This window comes from Lampris incognitus, chromosome 4, assembly GCF_029633865.1.
Source record: "Lampris incognitus isolate fLamInc1 chromosome 4, fLamInc1.hap2, whole genome shotgun sequence".
Classification (NCBI taxonomy): Eukaryota; Metazoa; Chordata; class Actinopteri; order Lampriformes; family Lampridae; genus Lampris; species Lampris incognitus.
The window spans coordinates 44,856,029-44,875,581 of NC_079214.1; the positions used below are offsets into that span (position 1 = coordinate 44,856,029).

The 19,553-nt window shown below is 42.4% G+C and overlaps 1 protein-coding gene and 2 non-coding genes across 3 annotated transcripts in view; all 3 read left to right on the top strand.

Moving 5' to 3' along the window:
* The window catches only part of LOC130112044 (cytoskeleton-associated protein 5-like), a 51,736-nt gene that overhangs the window by 21,992 nt on the left and 10,191 nt on the right, over positions 1–19,553 (top strand). Inside the window, exons 25-39 of the mRNA XM_056279346.1 lie at positions 429–623; positions 1,001–1,133; positions 1,263–1,360; positions 1,997–2,116; positions 5,070–5,219; positions 6,053–6,256; positions 8,765–8,900; positions 9,272–9,465; positions 9,591–9,763; positions 10,357–10,524; positions 10,957–11,068; positions 11,574–11,747; positions 15,383–15,570; positions 15,740–15,812; positions 15,950–16,138. Coding sequence (XP_056135321.1) covers positions 429–623; positions 1,001–1,133; positions 1,263–1,360; positions 1,997–2,116; positions 5,070–5,219; positions 6,053–6,256; positions 8,765–8,900; positions 9,272–9,465; positions 9,591–9,763; positions 10,357–10,524; positions 10,957–11,068; positions 11,574–11,747; positions 15,383–15,570; positions 15,740–15,812; positions 15,950–16,138 — 2,307 coding nt within the window. The remainder of the gene's footprint in view (positions 1–428; positions 624–1,000; positions 1,134–1,262; positions 1,361–1,996; positions 2,117–5,069; positions 5,220–6,052; positions 6,257–8,764; positions 8,901–9,271; positions 9,466–9,590; positions 9,764–10,356; positions 10,525–10,956; positions 11,069–11,573; positions 11,748–15,382; positions 15,571–15,739; positions 15,813–15,949; positions 16,139–19,553) is intronic.
* On the top strand, positions 5,622–5,735 carry LOC130112177 (small nucleolar RNA SNORD67). The gene has a single exon (XR_008810208.1). It is a non-coding gene; the product is annotated as a small nucleolar RNA SNORD67 (small nucleolar RNA).
* LOC130112178 (small nucleolar RNA SNORD67) lies at positions 8,554–8,667 on the top strand. Its single transcript, XR_008810209.1, has one exon. It is a non-coding gene; the product is annotated as a small nucleolar RNA SNORD67 (small nucleolar RNA).

Genomic DNA, 19,553 nt, shown 5'->3' on the forward strand with positions numbered 1-19,553 from the left:
TGTTTGGTTATGTTAACTTTTCACCTGTCTTTATATTGCTTTTACATTCATATTCAATAAAACTCAACAACAGTGTATACTGTCTAGTTTGTAGGTTTTTTTTTTTTTGGTCATGGAAACGGTATTTTTTTTTCCATTTAGAGGTATTAAAAATGTCTTAAAAGTCATTAAATTTGTACTTTAAAAGTGTGCAGATACCCTGAATCGCTTGAGTGGTGAAAGGCAGTAATAGTTATAAACTCTGTTGTTAGCAGCACAACTGTAAAAATGGATCCGCTATGACAAGTCTAGAATGTATTGGTGTTTATGTAAATGCACCCCAGTACTGTTTCTCCCTGCCATTTCTACCTCTGTTTTGTTTTTCAAAATGAGTCTCTAAAACTATTTAATGTCATTTTATTTTTGTTTTTTTTTTTTTCAACCCTCAGTTGCTTGGTTGGCTGGCAGAGCGGTTGGCCACTGTTCGCTCAGTGCCCTCTGACTTGCAGCTCTGTGTGGCTCCACTGTATGCCTGCCTGGAAGACCGCAATATAGATGTGAGGAAGAAAGCCCAGGACGCCCTTCCCATCTTTATAACACACCTGGGCTTTGATAAGATGAACAAAGCTGCAGCAAAGCTTGCGGTGGGTAGTATGACCGAGATAAGGGCCAATGCTTAGTTTTATGAATACAGACGCCATTGTTTTGAACAAATTTATCACTTCACATTTATCATTTATCATTCACATGAGTATTTGTCTCTATTCTGTGGTGGAAGGGTAGGTATTGCATCCCGTTTTTTCTAGTTTGTGGTAACAAATAGCACACAAGATGTATGATTAAGTCAGGGAATATGAACTGTTGAAAGGGAGCAGCTACCCTCTGACAAATGTTGCTCAAATTAGTCCTTTTTTTCAAGGTGTAACTTGAATGTATTGCATGTTTATTGCAGTTCAGTGGTCAATGTTTTTTTTTTTTAAATCTTTTTCCTAAATTCCTATAATGACTCTTCATTGTGTAGCCTGCATCTAAGGACCAAGTGGTGGCTTTGCTGGAAAAAGCCAGATCCTCTGTGCCAGCTAAACAGGCCGCTCCTGCCAAAGCTGCCCTCGCCAAAGCGCCTGCCACTGGCTCTGCTGCCAAACCTACTACAGGTGGGATAATTTAACATCTGCTAAAGATGGAAATGTGTCCTTTTCAGTAGATTGCACCAGCTGAATGGTCTGTGTCCAACTGCAAGGAACTTTATGATCAATATTTCATCCTTCATCTTCCCATTGTAGCAGCAAATGAGGCAGATCCAGTCGTCTTGGATTCAGAGGTCAGCGAGGAGAAATCTCACTCCAAGAATGCCAAGACAGGGTCTGCACCAGCAGGAAAAGTAAGTTTTCAACTAGTGTTGGTGTTTGAAAAATTACTTTTTCAGTTTGTGACAGTTGGTCTTGGGGAAATGTTTATTGGCTATCATGACAACCAGTGGGTTTTTTTTTTTGAAAGGTTGTTGTGTTGACTTTGTTTTTGGCTAACAGAGGTCTCAGAAGGTAAACTACAGCTTCGGAAGGAGTATGAAATATAGTGTGGAGAAAGAGGCTGGTGTCAGCAATTATCTAAGCTCCTCCAAAGGAAAGAACTGCAGACTGGTACTATAAGCCTGCATCTTATGCAATACACAGGAATTGGCACACATTGGAATTAACTTCATGGAAATCCATCACTTACTCTTTCACTTTCCTACTGGTCTTTGTTCCTCTCCCTATCCTGTTATCAACTTAGGGACACTCGGGCTGTTAGTATGCGTGTGGGTTAGTTTCTCTGTCCTCGATCTGGTTTTCAACTCTGCATCTCTAAATGGCAGCCTTGGAAGATGCACTGAATTGGTTGATCCTCCTCGCATGTCATAACTGTCTTTTGATATTTCAGTAGCTGCACTTCAGGACACTTCTGTATTAGTCTGTTTTTGGTTTCAGTATGAGTCTGAAGATTCTCCTGCCTGCTCTCCTCCCCCTTTCATCTCTAGAGTGCACTACCTGGAAAGAAGCCTTCTGGAAAGGCTAACGATGAGGTCAAGTCTGGCCCCCTCTTCATTCTTGTCCCCAATAAGAAAGAACTTCGTGTCAAAGAGGAGAAAAGCTTGAAGGTAAGTAACTGAAACTTTTTAAAGGATTTTTAAGTTTTTTGTTTTTTTTGGGGGGAGGGGGGGCACTGTTCCTTCAAACACTACCATATCACAATCTCTGATTCAAAAAAAAAAGAAAAAAGGACTGGTTGTTAAAATCCCTAGTGTTTGTACTGCAACAGATTCAGTGGAGATTAAACTGGAGATGTCTGCCAAGGTGACATTGCCACCACCAGGACACATCATCAGTTGTGTACCTCAGCATCACAGGGTGTTTCGGCCTTTTATCACAAGACACCCTCCGCTGAGGCAGGCCCACCACAGGTTGATCGGTCCTGGGTGTGTGACCTGTGGTTAGCTGTTCACCCTGGCAGCCCAGACGGCGTCTCTCCTTTTGATCCAGATCCAGTGGCTAGTCCTCTCAGCAGTGTTGGCTAGCTCTTTGATCACTCTCCTGTGGGCCTGCCCCCTGACTCCTAGTTCCCTCAGGAGTTTTGCTGTGGAGCTGGCAACAAAGCCCCTACAACCCACCTCCACAGGGCGCACCTTCGCCTTCCAGCCTCTGTCCCCTGCTTCGGCTGCTAGGTTGGCGTACTGCAGCTTCTTACGCTCGTACGCTCGTACGCTTCATCGACTGCATCCTCCCAGGGGACTGTCAGCTCAATAATGTAAGCGAGCTGATTAGAATTGGACCAGAGGACGAGGTCTGGTCGCAAGGTGGTTGTTGCAATCTCTGTCAGGAAGATGAGCTTCTGGCCTAAGTCCCCTCGCATTTCCCAATCCCTGGCTGAGTTTAGTGAGCCTAAGTTGGGAAGTGAAGGGTTGGCCTTCAGTTTATCCCCCTCCCGAACGAAAGCTGGAAATCGCCGGGGCCCTTCCTGGTTGTTGAAGGGTTGGGCATTGATGGAAACCCTCTTGCAATCGAGTTCAGCTGCCAAGAACCTGAGCACCTGATTGTGTCGCCAGGTGTATCTGCCTTGGGTAAGGCTGGTCTTGCAGCCAACCAAGATGTGCTTGAGGGTTGCTGGGGCTGTACACAGGGAGTAAGATAGATTCTCTCCAAACCAGAGATTTAGATTTATGGGAGAGGGCAGGACGTCATATGTGGCCTTGATGATGAAACTCAGCCTGTTTGATTCCATGCTCTAGAGCTCACTCCATGTGAGTTTCCTCTTTTCAACACCCTCCCACCTCATCCAGCGGCCCTGTTTGGCTTGTGCTAGGGCTTTAGCACATCTGGCTGCTTCTTCCTGTCGGCGAACCTCCTCAACCACCATAGTTCGCCGTTCGGTAGTAGTCGCCTTTTGCCAGGTAGGTGTTTTTATTCCCAGGCCAAGGCCGCCTCTGCCTTGTTGAACATGGCCTACTACGTCTCGGTGGCAGAGGGCAGATTTCGCCTCCAGTACAGCTTCAGCCGGGGTCCATTTCTTCCCTGTTGCTAGGGTTGGAGCAACTCCTCTCACTACCGGGTCTCGGGATTCTGTGAGGGACATGTCCAGCCTCACTTTGGCACATTTGAATTCCTCAACCAGACTGGAAATTGGCAGTGTGAGGGCTCCATTGCCGTAGAGGCCAACACTGCTGAGGCACCTTGGCAGTCCAAGCCACTTCCTCACCTGCGAGTTCACTAGCCTCTCCAAGCAATTGGCTTGAGATAGTGAGACTTCGTACATGGTTATTGGCCACATGAGTTGGGGTAGCAGCCCAAACTGAAAGCACCAAAGCTTCAACTTCCCGGGCAGTGCAGTGTTGTTGATTTGCCTGAGGCCACTGATTGTATCCTGGCAAAGTTGCTCCAGTTGCTGGGTGTCTTTTGAGGTCTGCATTGTACCACTGTCCGAGGCTCTTGATGGGCTTCTCCCGGACCGTGGGGATTGGTTGATCACTAATGCAGAACCGTTCATCTGCTAGTTGGCCTTTGACAATGGAGATGCCGCGAGATTTACTTGGTTTAAACTCCATTCGTGCCCACTTGATGTTCTCCTGGAGTTTCTGCAGCAGGCGCCTGGTGCATGGTTTTGTTGTTGCTATGGTGGTCAAGTCATCCATGTACGCCCGGATTGGTGGAAGACGCAGGCCATTCCTGGACCTTTCGCCTCCCACCACCCATCGAGATGCACGGATGACGAGCTCCATTGCCATGGTGAACGCCAGAGGGGAAATAGTGCAGCCCGCCATAATGCCTATTTCCAGATGTTGCCAAGTGGTGGTGGTGTTCTGTGTTGTGACACAGAACTGGAGATCCTGAAAATGGGTCTTGACCAACTCTGTGATATCTACTCATATTTACTAGTCATTTTATGCTTTTGGAAAGTAGAAATGTTACACCCAGCCTCACTGATGACGAAGTGGATCAATAACCATCTCGTAGATGGATGCCAACAGTAAAATTTGATGATTGATGGTCAAAGATTTATGGCTCTCTATTTAGACATTACAATCGACATCAGACATTTTTTGGTGTAGTAATGTAATGGCTCTGTCATGCGTCAGGGTCAAAACATTTATTTGACTAGGCAGATGTTGGAGATGACAGTATTATTTACAACATCAGGTATGAGTTGGAATTTTTTAATATTGAATGGAGCAATGTCTCTATGAAGCTCTGATATGACTTTTGAAGATGTGACTCAAAAGCTCAAAGGAAATTCCAAAATATCAGAACTTCCTAGACAGTGCAAAAGTTTAAGCCTCTTGATATATGGAAAGCTTAATTTGTCAATAAAGTTATGCGACAGAAACCACATTTACAAATTTCTCCAATAACTTATTTTCATTAGCCTTTTTTTTTTTAGAAATCTTTGTTAGACGTGGTCCTGCATATAGGAATATATTAATTAAAGGAGACACCTGATTTACATTTGAATGGCTTTTTTTTTTCACTTTTCAAAAGTTTCCAAAATTTCTCTTAATATTTGGGCAGATTTACTAAGATCTATATTATCGCATGACATGTTTGCTGTTGGTGTTTCAGGTGCTGAAGTGGAACTTCACCTCTCCCCGTGACGAATATGTGGAGCAGCTCCAGACTCAGATGGCCCCCTGTGTCGCCAAGTGGCTGCAGGAGGAGCTCTTCCATCATGACTTCCAGCACCACATCAAAGCCATCAATGCCATGATGGAGGTAAGACCTAACGATACAGGTCGTCAGTACAAGAGATGCATCAAAATTTAAGCAGTCTGCGAGTATTGTCCAAAGTGAGCACCAGCTGAGGAAAACTTAAACCAATGATAACTTGGATATTTTCTTTATATTTTGCCGGGATTACTTGGTTTAACTTGATTTAGTGTGGGCTTTCTACCGCATTCTGAGTAAGCTTATGTCACATGACATGATGCATCTCTCTAATGGCAACAAAAATGGCAGAATTATGGAGCTGTTTATAAAATGGTAAAAATTTGGAAATGTGGGGAAAAAAGCATTGGATATTTGGGGGAGTCCTCAATATCTGTATTTGTTTTTTTTTTCTCGATGCAACACCAACTAGTAAAGTACAGTACACTTCACTGAAGAAGGAGGAGGGTGTGTGAGAGTGATGAGTTGCACTGTCTAGTCGGAACATTGGTTGCAGTGGCACCAATGTCCCGATCTGACCCTTGTTGGGGACACACCATGTGCACAGGGGCCATCTGACCCACCACACTCCCCTTCCTAAATTTGAGTGTTTTTTTATTTTCATGCGCAACATGACGTGAGCTTGTCTTACATCGTGTGTGTGTGTGTGTGTGTGTATATATTTTTTTTTTAGTAAGGTGTTTATGGTGGATTTATTTCTACCCAGAAGAATTGTAAAAGTGGTGAATCTGGTAGCTCAGCCAAATAACTGCTGTATATTCTTTTCTTTAGCTTTTTCCCTACTTCATCCTTCATGCACATCATAAAGCTGTATAATTCTGAGTAGACTTGTGTAAATGCTGACTTGTGACATCCCTAACCATAATGTGTGACCGGTGCAGAATCTGGAAGCAGAGAGGGATGCTGTGGTGGCCTGCCTGGACCTGGTCCTCAAGTGGTTTACGTTGCGGTTTTTTGACAAAAACACCACTGTGCTGATGAAGGCCCTGGACTTCCTTAAGATTCTCTTCCTTTCCCTCAGCAAACAAGACTACTGCCTCAGTGATATGGAGGCCAATGCCTTCATTCCCTACCTCATCCTCAAGGTCTGTGTCTGGCTCTGCCTCTCTAACTTTCTATGGGTTATGTACTACGCATTAGTTTGAAAGTTGTGGTTATCATTTCCCCCATATATTATGTAAAGACCTAAACCCCATTTACGCATTGCATTTTATGCAAATTTTATCCTGATTGTGTCCGTTTTTATTCACAATTTCATTTACTGATTTTATCAAGATAGTGTCTCTGGAAAATGGATAGAAACTGATTGTACTCAAAAGTACTTTTTTCCTATCACTTTGAAATTCTTCTTGCATGTTGCCTACTTTTATTTATCTATCATCTTCCAAAGAATTGAGTGATGGAAAGAGCACATTGTAGGAAGAGTGGAAAAAATTATGTATGGGATTCTCAGAAACTCTTCCATTTACACTTGGCAAAACTGGTGAAATTTGATCAGCGCAGTCAGCTTGATCTTTGAGCAACCACGAAGCAATATAATGTCATGTGTAAATGGATTTCATCATAGGTCTTTTGAAATGGCATCCAGTTATTCATCATCTTTGGTCAGTCGAGAACTGCACCTCCTGTTTTGGGTTGTGCTTATAAGACAATTTTTTTGTCTTATCCATACGGCACTGAACAAATAAAATATCCTCCGTGTCGTATAATCTATTTGTAATCATCTTAGTTTACCATTTTTGTCATTTTCCATGTGTCCAATTGTATATCAGCTTTTCATACCCCTTTTCCACCAAATTAGCTCTGGTTCTTGATTCTTGGAACCTTCGTGCTATCTAGTCAACCAGCCCACATTTTCAACAGTTTTGTAAATAAACGATGCGTCATAAACGGAGGGTTAGGGTTAGTTAGGGTGCACAATGCGCGCAGTTTATTTTAATGTCGCCATCAAACTGATGTAAAAATCACACACCCAAGGAGTTTTTTTTAATATGCTTTTTTATTTGAAAAGACTGACACATTTAATATGCTTCTTTATTTAAAAAGACTTGCGTGTTTTCAAAAGACCTCCTTGGTTAAGCAATTCTTACATCAGTTTGGTGGCGATTTCAAAATATGATTTATTTTAACTAGCACCCCATCCCCCAAACAGTTTTTGTTTTGCCTACATCTTTTTTTGGATCCCCCCCCCCTTTTTTTTTTTTTCCCCTCCTCAGTTGTACTTGGCCAATCACCCCACTCCGAGCTGTCCCGGTCGCTGCTCCACCCCCTCTGCTGATCCAGGGAGGGCTGCAGGCTACCACATGCCTCGTCCGATACATGTGGCGTCACCAGCCGCTTCTTTTCACCTGACAGGGAGGAGTTTCACCAGGGGGACGTAGCATGTGGGAGGATCACGTTATTCCCCCCAGTCCCCCGCCCCCAACAGGTGCCCCAACTGACCAGAGGAGGCGCTAGTGCAGCGACCAGGACACATACCCACATCCGGCTTCCAACCTGAAGACACGGCCAATTGTGTCTGTAGGGATTCCCGACCAAGCCAGAGGTAACACGGGGATTCGAAATGGCAATCCCGGTGTTAGTAGGCAACAGAATAGACTGCTACGCTACCCAGGCATCCTGTTGTGCTTACATCTAAAAAAAATTTGTGGTTTATTTGTTCTTGTGTTCGAGTGTCCCCAGCCTTGGCCAAATCTTTGAATAGTTTAGCATATAGCTTACTCTCTCATGCTGCTTTGTAGTTTTTCTTGAAACTTGGGAGATGACGAAATCGTTACCAAGAATTGCGTTTTGTCAGCAGACCACTGGACACTTTATCCGACGATTTCTCACTTGACTTCTCCATTGTTGCCTTCTCCATTTCTTTCCAACCAAGAATATGACATGCCAACAGATGGTCGTCACAGTTCTCATTTCACGTCTTTCTTTTTTTCTTTTTTTTAATTTCCAGCTGGAAACCAGCTTTTTGGGTTCTGAACCAATTTATTTTTGGTCGAAATGCTCTGAACAGTTCAAAATTAGGTGAGCAGAACCTGTTCCATGTTGATGGAAAAGGGGTACAAGTTGTAGAAGCTGATCTGTGGCAAAGCAGAGTGCATCAAAAATGGTGGGGAATGCTTGTATATTTAGTTATAAGTAGTTGTAACTGTGGCATTTTTGTCTCTTGTACATTTCCTTGAATGGATGAAAGCCTGATAATTGCCATAAAAGCTAGCTTGCTAGCAATTGTCTAACTACTAAATTCTGATCTCTGACCAAGGATTATTGGGTCATGGATAATTGCATTTTATTGACAGCACAAGGGGTGTTTATGTTGAATCTTTGTCTGAAAATTGAATTTGTTTCTTTAATTGTTGCACCATTTCAAGGAGCACAGGTATAATGTGACAATGATGAGTTGCACTCTTGGTCGGCGTTACTGGTTGCAGTGGTACCAGAACCCCGTCCCGATCCTCTATGGTGACACTTAATGTGCACAGGGGCCATCTGAGTCACATCCCTGCTTGGCAGAAAGATACTTTTCTGTTTTAAGGAACTTGTGTGTCATTACTTTACCTAAATTATTTTCATTTGTATTCCTGCTGGATTTGAAGATGGGAGAGTCAAAGGATGTGGTGAGAAAGGATGTGCGTGCCATCATGGGCATGCTGTGTAAGGTCTACCCTGCCAGCAAAATCTTTCCATTCATCATGGAGGGACTCAAGTCTAAGAACTCTAAGCAGAGAGCCGGTAAGAGCTGCAAGCATCATGTAAGGAACAGTATTCAGTGTCTTTAAGTTAACTCGTACTGGTCTTGTTCAATGAAGACATTTGACTAACAATAACTTGGAGAGGTACCCAACATCTTAGGGCTAAATTTTCAAGGAATGGGCAAATTTAAGGTATGGTCACCATAGAGCAAGTGTGTAAGTACCTTGCGCATGAACACAATGGTGGTTGTAAAATAGCAGATTGTCTTATTCTCTATCATTCTGGGAATTTGAGCTGACGATCTTCCCATTTATACTATTTTAACTATTTTTCCTAAACTTTTACAGTGAAAATTATTTGAAGGAAAAAAAAAGGATCACATTTGTTCCTTATATTTTCCCTGTGTGCAGTGTGTTTGGAGGAGCTTGGCTGTCTGATTGCACTGTGTGGCATGTCCGTGTGCCAGCCGACACCTGCCAAAGCACTCAAGGAGATCGCTGTGCACATCGGTGACAGAGATACATCTGTGCGCAATGCTGCTCTAAACACTATAGTGGCAGTGTATAACGTGTGTGGAGACCAAGTCTACAAACTCATTGGCAATGTATGCAACACCTTTAAAGGCCTTTCATGTTTTCAACCCCCCCCTTTTTTTCTTTTTTCTTTTTTTGGTGTTTCCCTTCTTGTATCTTGACTGTTTTTTTGTTTGTTTTTTTTCCCCCAATCTAGCTGTCAGAGAAGGATATGAGTATGCTGGAGGAGAGGATTAAGCGTTTAGCAAAGGAGGTGGCCGCCCCTTCTAAATGTGTTGAGGAGAAAATAACCAGAGCTCCTGCTTCACAAACCAATGCGAGCTCGCAGCAGAAACAGCCCATTGATGAACAAGCACACACCATGCTCCCGTAAGCTTCAAGCATTCATCTCTGTGGAAGGTCTCCCATACATGCCACTAACCTCATAGCTGATAGAAACGTCAGTGGTTGTTCTTGAAACCTGATTCTATTTTATTTTAATGCACCATATTAATCCACTAAAGGGAGAATTCCGTTTATTGTCTGGTTAAGGTGCAGCAGTAGCCATCTTGTGCAGCGCTGTTGGAGCCAGGTAGTAATTAAATTGTCATGCTTACTGGTTCCACCTTGAAGGCCCAAACCCAGACTCTGAAACATTAGATAGTTTATTTTATAACAGTTGCACAATTTTTTTTATCCTTTTAATTTATTTTGTTATAGCTTCTAGAGGTTAGTTTGGAGGCTCAAAAGCCAAGATAACGAATAACCTCACAAATCATGTCATGGTGTCCACCTTCATACTGCTCATTAATATCTTAAACAGAGGTTTGTTTACTTTTTTTTTTTAGGGTGTTAACTCAAAGACTAATTTCCATAGGTTTTCTCCTGCCTTTTGCTGATCAAATTTTGATTAAATCACAGGGAACAGATGTGGATCGGGGAACATTTTTATGTTTATCTCTATCTTCATTTCACCTTGGCAGTCAGCTGGCCCAAGGAGCCCAGCATATAGAAGAACCAACTACTGGCACTCCAGATTTTTGTCTGGATCTGGATTTCTTAAAGAAGGATCCCTTGTCCATCTGCAAGCTTCCTGACCTGGTGGAGCACAACCTGGATGACTTGGAGCCTTTGGATATCCCTGCACCACGGTAAAAGACGTTTAGAATATTCCCATCTTCAAAGTATATGGTGGAATAACTCATCCTTAAGTATTCTATAACGTTGTAATCACGGCATTTGCTTCTTAAACCAAAGTCATGGCACCTAGCAAATTAAACTGGAGGTTTAATTTGCAAATTAATTTGCTAAGTCTCCAGGTGTTTTTCCAAAGTGGGGGATGTTTTCTGTTTTTACAGATGATGGCTCTGAACTTATTCTTGCGCTCATACATTTCCCAGTGTGAAATCTGTCACACACCAATGGCCTTCCTGCAATTTAGTGGTCCTTCAGGGTCCCTTGATTTGCCCCTCTTTTAGCGCTACAATCAGCTGATCCATAATCCTTTGTTTACCGTTTATCCAGGCCGGAACCACTGGCTTGTTCTTCCATGCCTTCATTCATATTGTATTCTCCCTTTGTAGACAATGTTCAGTTCCTGCCTTCTTTGAGGCATGTCCCGCTTCCACCATCAACCTGGTGATATCCAAGATCGCCTCTGGGGACCTTAATGACAGCTTACAGGCCCTCATTCAGGTAATTGTGACTATGCACCAGCTTGGCATACCTTGTACACATGCTTACACTCTTTGTTAACCACTTATTGACATTTTGGTTGGGTACATAGAAACCTTAATCGTAAAAGACAGTGTTAAGAAAAGTTCTTTGTCTTTGGAGCACCCGGTGGCCCACCTGGTAGAGCACGCACCACATAAAATCTGGAAATCTGATTTACACAGCAAAATGTTAATATGAACCTGAAACCTCCTGAATAAGTTGTGACCATGAAATATTTTTTTAAACTACCATGGCTCAAATTGGTAACTATATTTGAGTGAAAAACATGGAATCGGGTTAATCAGGTTATTTAAGGGCAGTTCAGACAGCACCTTTAAAACATCGTATTTACACTATTGTGCATATGTAAAATGACATCATTGTCTTTATGTGGACCATCTGACAACGACAAACTCCCAAGAGAATATGTACTTAATTGACCCATGTTAACACTTCCCCACTATTCCCTCCCTGTGTTGTACAGATGGATGAGGTATTCAGGCAGCATGGCAAGTATGCTGTGATGGTGAATGTCGACCAGTTCCTCACCGCCCTCCTGCTCCAGCTGCGGCTGATCCACAGCAGACACATGGCCAACCCACACGTACTCACAGATGTTTCCAAGCTGTACAGCTGTATCCTCGGCAGCATTATGACTGTAAGTGAAGATGGCAAACTGCACATTCCATTCATACAACAAACTATCATTTGTATCCATGCTGATATCCACACATATATATATCATGATTATAGAAGTAGAGTTGTCAGGATGACAGCAAAGAAGGTCCATAGACCAGCAGTTCGCAATTTCCTGCTCTGTGGTTCAAATGTTACATTAGTATTGAGTGACTTTACATTATTGTCATTTTCAGAAGTGGGCATATTAGATCATAGCATTTTTGTTGATTGCACTTGACATCATGCTTTTGTTTGCACAGTTAAATTGACAAATGAACAGTTTTTGTTGACATGCTGCTTGCACTACATGGTTGGTGTAGACCTTGTCGTGGGGTCAGTGCAATAAAATAGAAGGGGGAGCGGGGCAGGTTCAGTAGAGGCTGTTTTGTACAGGGTAGAGAGTGGTGTTGGAGGGCGCATGGGAAAACTACACTAAATCAGGACTACAGTCCTTTGTGATCACCTTGCATCACCACAGGGTCCCCGGCAAACCCTCATATTGAGTCTCTGCATCGTCTCTGCTCAATGCTTGTCTTTTGTCAGTTAGAGATTGGCCTCAGGTTAGATGAATGTGCACATTTGATGGATATTTTTTTTTTTTTTTGGACGAAGCCGATCCCTACCAAAGCAAGGCTTCAGAGATGTTATTTATTCATTTACATTTGAGAGCTCACTGTTCTGTTTCTTTTCTTTTTCTTTTTATTAAAGGTCTGGTGTAGTGAAAGGGCATTTTTTTTTCTGCAATTGGTAACTGTTAAATGGCAATTTGGGGTAAGAATAATACGCTAGGGTCATAGATATATTCGTAATGTTAAGTTTTCATTCTGGACTCGGAAACAAAATACCTCCTGAATTCTCACCCTATCAAAAGATTGTGGGTTATGTAGGAAAGATCAGTGGGATTTCAATTGGTTGGCTGGAGTTTTTGTTGTAGTTATACTATGGCGACATAGTGATACTATGACATCTGTTGCTTGCTACTGCTAGAATCTATTACAGCCCATCCTACATAACATAATGCAACAGAAGCAATTGTTTTGTTTTCTTGTTGTTTTTTCTTATTACATTCAGTACTTTTAATTCGTCCTTGCCAGCTTTGCGATAGTGAACAGGGTAAGTGATGTTTCGCTTAGTTGTGACTCTATTTGAAGACATATTTCCTGACTTGCTACAATGGAAATGATGGTGGAAACAAAATTAATGCCTGCTCTGCAAAATGACTGGTTCCCGTTTTTTTGAATCTGTGACACTATCGGACATTTTGAGTGAACTCAACAGGCGTTCACTTGCTCGCATTACATTAGGAACCAGTGTTAATGACAGTTTGTTGCACTAGCCAGCTAATAGATTCAACTGAACGTAAACATGACTGATCATAACAAACTGGTGTTTTTTTGGGCAAGTATATAGACAACTGAACTGTCAGCAGTGGAACCTCCTTGCATATATATAAACAAAGCAGAGGAATAATAAGAAGATAACTTTCAGACATTGTTTACCGTAACCAGCTACCTAATAACATTGGTGACATATTTTGACATCCATTTACATGCAGAAGAGGTTTTACTAGATGACTGTTTTATGTTTTATTTTAATTAAAAATTGGCAAATATACTTTACATTGCCTTGTAGTTGATGGTTTACCATTTACACCGTGCACCTCCAAGGAAGTTGCCATTGTTGTGATGTCAGACAACTACTTCCCCATAGGGTAGATGGATTTGATTAGATCAGGGTAGATGGATTTGCCCCAAGTTTACTATAATAATAATAATGGATTACATTTATATAGCGCTTTAACTTGATACCCAAAGCGCTTCAGTGAAGGGGGGGGGGGGGGACTCACCTCAACCACCACGTGTAGCACCCACCAGGGTGATGCACGGCAGCCATTTTCCATCAGAACACTCGCCACAAATCAGCTTGAGGTGGAGGGAATCATTGAGCGAATTACATGGGGGGGGGGTAAATTAGGTGGTCAGATGGAGAGAGCCAGTTAGGGAATTTTGCCAGGACACTGGGGAACCCCCTACTCTTTATGATAAGTGCCATGGGATCTTTAATGACTACAATGAGTCAGGACCTCGGTTTAACGTCTCATCTGAAGGGCGGCATCTCCTACAACACAGGGCCCCCGTCACTGCACTGGGGCATTGGGATTTGTTTTAATAGGACGAGGGAATACTGCCACCTACTGGCCCACCAACACCACTTCCAGCAGCAGCTTAATTTTCCCAAGATGTCTACCATCCAGGTAGTAGCCAAGCCCATACCTGCTTAGCTTCTGTCATTCATTAGAACCAGGGTACATGTTGGTATGGCTGCTGGTGTGCCACAAGCAGGAACTCCGACTTTGAGTGGCATTCCATTGTACTTTCTCTGGTAGGTCAAAAAGTCTCGACTTCCGAGTTGTCTGGAATGCAGCATTAGACAATGAAATACATTTGGGCATCTAAACAGAAAGTGCAAAGTATATTGAATACAAATGTACAGAGGTATTATGGACTGTCAATAAATATGAATGTACAATATCTAATGAATAATGTACAGCATTTAAATCCACAGTAGTGCAATTGTGTATAAAAATAAGGTAATGCTATTGAAGTGGGAATCAATAAATACAGAGTAAAAAAAACAGTATTATACAGTGTATACAGATTATTATACAGTGTACGTAAAGTTTGTGTCCAGTGTAACAGACAACATTTGGGCAGCGCAAAAACATATGCGTATGGTTTGAGTCCTAGTTGGGGGTTGGTGTTATGTCCTTGGTGAAGGGAGAGGGGGTGGTAATGCAGTGAGCCAGAATTCAGGAGAGGGTAACAGCAATAGTAAAGAAGATGTTTCTGAGCCTGCTAGTGCAGGAGCGGAAACTCCTGTAGCACCTTCCAGATGGGAGGGATGGTAAACAGTCTGGTTTGAGTTAGAGGTGTCCTAGATGTTGCCTCGTGCCCTCAATCGACTGAATCTTTTGTGAATTATGCCAATTTACCGTTCACTAATGTCCTGCAGTTCTGAAATTGGAGGCTGATAAACTGTTTGTATTCTGGGTCCAAATCTGGCTCATTTTGATACTGAATAGCTTCATCGCCATATTTCAAAAAATGCCAGCTAACGCATATTAACATTCCAGTAGGTGAACCCATGCTGATGTGTATTCTTTGTCTGTTAATCAAAATTTGAATAGGAGGGTCTCGTAACTTTGGACATGCCCACTAGTCAAACAGAGTTTTTGGCATTTCTGTGAAAGTTGGGTGTAAAAAATATGTTTCAGTGTATTCTTACTAAATTTTAGTGCAAGTAAATGAATTGCCATTAGAAAACATCACTGCATCAGTGTTTAGTCGGGTTTATCATATTCTAAGCCGCTATACCAGACCTTTAAACACTGACCATATATTGCAGCACTGAGGTGGTGCCTCATTATCAAAATTTCTGTTACGTTGGTCTGCGGTCTGCTCTGCTATCTGTTGCAATATTTATGAGCTACAGCTGGAGAAAGTTGAACTGTTTGATATTTAACTTCCTTCTACATCAAAGTGATGTCATAGAGTTTCAGTGCAAGATATACTCTGGTATGTTTTGTCATGTTCTACCAATCCTTCACCCTCCCAGATGCTAGGACTTGAGACGCTGGCCCGTGAGGCCTCAGTGGATGTGCTGAAGGACGTGGTTGAGGGCCTGCTTACCATAATGTTAGACTCCAGGGTGGAGGAGCTGAATGGTGGAAAGCGAATCATCTCCACTGTCAATATCCTTCTGGGGAGACTCTTCGAGAGGGCAGATGAAACCAATATACTCAGGTGTGCGAGAGGGAGAGGGCCAATGTTAAGTGTCACTATGCTTGAAATATTTCTGTATTTGGAATTGGTAACAATTTTTTTTTCTTCTTGCAAATCAAGTGCGAACTTGTCCTAACAATCATGGCAAATAGTTTGAATATTTTCACTGTGCTATTCCTTTCCTCTGCAGTTCTCTACTGATGCTGCTGCAGGAGGTCCTTTCATCCTCAGCATCTTCCAAGTTCTGTGATCTTGTCTTGAAGGTACGCACATCTTTGCATATACCAAGAGGTTCTGGAGTTGATTATCTCAAGCTTTATGCTCTTATTTCTGCTGTTTTGAATAAAATAGTTCCTAGTGTCTGATATCATTATTAACCTATCAATGTTGGTTTCCTCAGTGTCTTTGGAGGATAATAAAATTCCTCCCTGACAACATTGCATCGGTGAACCTGGACAGGATCCTGCTCGACATCCACAACTTCATGAAGGTTTTCCCCAAAGAGAGGCTCAACCAGCTGCCAAATGACCTGGTGCACCGCACCCTCAAGACTCTGCTGCTTACGCTGTGTCGACTCACTGGACCAACGGTCAGTGCATACACACTTAGTCCTCAGATTTGATGCCGCTAATTGCATCACTCACATTCCGAAAAAGATTTGTTTTGGTGTATAAACTCTATGCAGGCATATGAGTATCCATTAGCCGGTAATTAGTTTTTTCAGGTCAAAACTCTCAAAATCTGACAAAATATAATCTACCCAAGCTATGGCTTTTGGCAATAATTCTGCCCAAGAAATGGAAAGTTTCATGAAAATAAAAACATATCAATAGACCCTTTTATCAAAAATGTAGCTCTTCATAAATAGGTAGTGTTGGTCCTCGTTTTGTCATTTAGGCCTCTGGTGCTCACCCTCTTGGATAGGCCTACGCAAGCTGGTGTTGCTCAACAGCCATACAAGTCGAGTATGACAGCAGATGGAAATTTTAGAAGAGTCCTCTTCAACACTATTTACCAGTTTTTTTTTTGGTGTAGCCACAAGCTGCAAATGGCTTTCCTTTTACTTTGCATTTCTGATGTTTATAGAATTGGGCTACATTCATTTTTAAATATGCACACGAGTCAACTCATGTCTTAATTTTGAAATTTTTTTTAGATTGCAAGGAATGTTTCATTAAAATGCCATTTCAAATCTGTGTGCATCGATGCTTTGTTATTCGTATGCAAGGCACAGAAAATCTGAGGAATTTTGGACCAGCACCAAATTTTCCTAGTGGTAACTCTGGTCAGCAGCCCACTGCTCCTAGCTACACAGCTAGGATGGGTTAAATGCAGAGGAAGAATTTCCCCATGGGGATCAATAAAGTAATGAAAAATAAATAAATAAATGTTGATCCGATTTATATAATGTAACAAAATCAAGGTTAAACTTGGACAAAAAAAGTTCGTTTTTATGAACTGAACATAGCCTGATTGTATATTAATGTCTGAGGTTCATTTTTGAGGCCAGCTGTAAATGACATGAGGTGGAGACGTGCTCGTGTTGTGAAGTTGAACAAAGGTTTCTTAAGAGTTTGACTTTAATAGGAAAATAAAGGTTTTCACAACTCAGCATGGATCTTTGCATGCTTTACGTATTTGATTAGAGAGATAACCAATGAAATAAAAGAATTAATAGCCTCTTCAACGTGCCTTATTGTTGCACTCGCATAAATATAATGTAAGTGCTTGTAGTAATTCAGCCAAGTCATTTAATTGTATGACAAAATAGTTTAAAGTAATATTGTATATCTTGGTCCCCCCCCCCATCAACCTGCCCAAGGATTACAGATGAAAATTAGCCCTAATTGTGAAGTCTTGCACATTAACATAATATTAATGTACATTGTCCCCCTTTTTCTTTTTTTATAAGAGGTAAACTTCCACCTAAATGAAATCGGACAAAGCCATAAATTTGATGCTATAACCCAGGGGTCGGGAACCTTTTTGACTGGGAGAGCCATAAAAGCCAAATATTTCTAAATATATTTCATTGAGAGCCATATAGTATTTTTAACGTATAATAAATTAAATATGTCTTACTTTTAATGCGACTTCTGGTGCTGCATGGTTTTGCTGATGGCCTTGTAGTCTGGTTCATACGTGGTGAGGTTGAGCTTCATGCAGGCGTTGAGGCTTCCATCAGTTAAACGTGAGCGTAGGTTGGTCTTAATGTTCCTCATATGCGAGAAAGACTGTTCACATGCATATGTAGAGCCAAACATGGTCAATACGGCAATACTCACACGCTGCATTGTGTGGTATGTCACAGGAAGCTCGTTCCAAGTTTTAAGAATCAGCTGGTCTTCAGGTTGAAGATTTTTAATTTCTGTCCACTTGTGTTCCCTCGCCAGCTCTGCTCGCTGTCGCGCAAGACTTTCCAACTCTCCATTAAGTGACTTGAACTTACTCATCCACATGTCTGATGCCTTCAGGTCAGCAACTTCCAGCTCAAAGTCTCCGATAGAGACCCCGGGGATGCATGTCAGGTCGATTTTGTCCACTGCACACTCATGTGGATGAGTGATGAACTTGAAAAGACCAGTGCGCGCACGAAATTCTCCAAAACGTGCTTTGAATGACTGCAGGAGATTGAACGTAAAGCCAGCTAGCTGCTGGAGATCCAGATGTTGAGTGGAGTCACTTGCTAAGCATGCATCTCTAAATTGTTGCAGTCTTTCAAAGTGCAGAAGACGACCTGTTTCAATGTCCCTGAGAAAGACTTCCAGCTTGCTTTCAAATGCAAACACTGCTTGTTGAAGGGATGAGATTGTATTTCCAATACCTTGCATTTTCACATTGAGCTGGTTCAGATGGCCAGTTATGTCCACGAGATAGTGAAACTGCAGGAGCCAGTCAGTGTTGTCTAGCTCAGGATGCTTGACGCCTTTCATTTCAAGAAAAGTCCGGATTTCACTCAGGCAAGCTGCAAAACGGCTGAGCACCTTCCCCCTTGACAACCAACGCACGTTGCTGTGTAAAAGCAGACCGGGATAATGATTCCCAACTTCTTCTAACAGAGCTTTAAACTGGCGATCATTTAAAGCTCGGGCAACAATAAAGTTGACCACTCGAATGACCAGAGACATCACCTCGCCAAGCTCCTGGCCACACGTCTGAGCGCAAAGCGCCTCCTGGTGCAGGATGCAATGAAAACTTAGGATGGCTCTCTTTTCATGTTCACGGAGAAGCGCTACAAATCCTTTGTTCTTCCCCAACATACAGGGTGCACCATCAGTACAGACAGAAATAAGTTTATCCATCGGTAGTTTTTTTTCTTTAGCAAACTCCATGAAAGACATGAATAAATCCTCTCCTCTTGTTGTCCCTTTCATTGGCAAAACAGCCAAGCTTTCCTCACGCAGTGTGTCACCTGCAGCATACCTGGCAATGATACTGCACTGAGATAGATGGCTAACGTCTGTTGACTCATCTAACGCGAGAGAAAAGTATGTCCCGGCGTTTATGTCCTTAATTTGTGTTTCCTCGACTTGATTTGCCATCATGATGCTACGATCGTGCACAGTTCTTGCTGACAGGGGCATGTCTTTTATTCGTTTGATTATCTTGTCTTTATTTGGGAAGTCATCAAACAGTTCATTGGCCACATCAAGCATGAATGTTTTGGCATACTCGCCATCTGTGAATGACTTTCCATTCCTTACTATTGCCAAAGCCCCCGCAAAGCTAGCGGAATTCCCGTCACCTTGCTTGGTCCACACACGTAGTTGCTGCTGACTCGTCTGCACTCTCCGCTGTAGCTCCTCGCATGCCCTTTTCCTGCTGTCCCCCGCTGGATATTTCGATGCAAATGAAGCATGGTGCGTATCGAAGTGCCGCTTTATATTTGACCGTTTCATCGATGCAATTTTATCATTGCATATTAGACATACCGCAGATCCTGCTCTCTCCACAAATGCAAATTCCTCTGTCCACGCAGCCTGGAATGCACGGTAATCATCGTC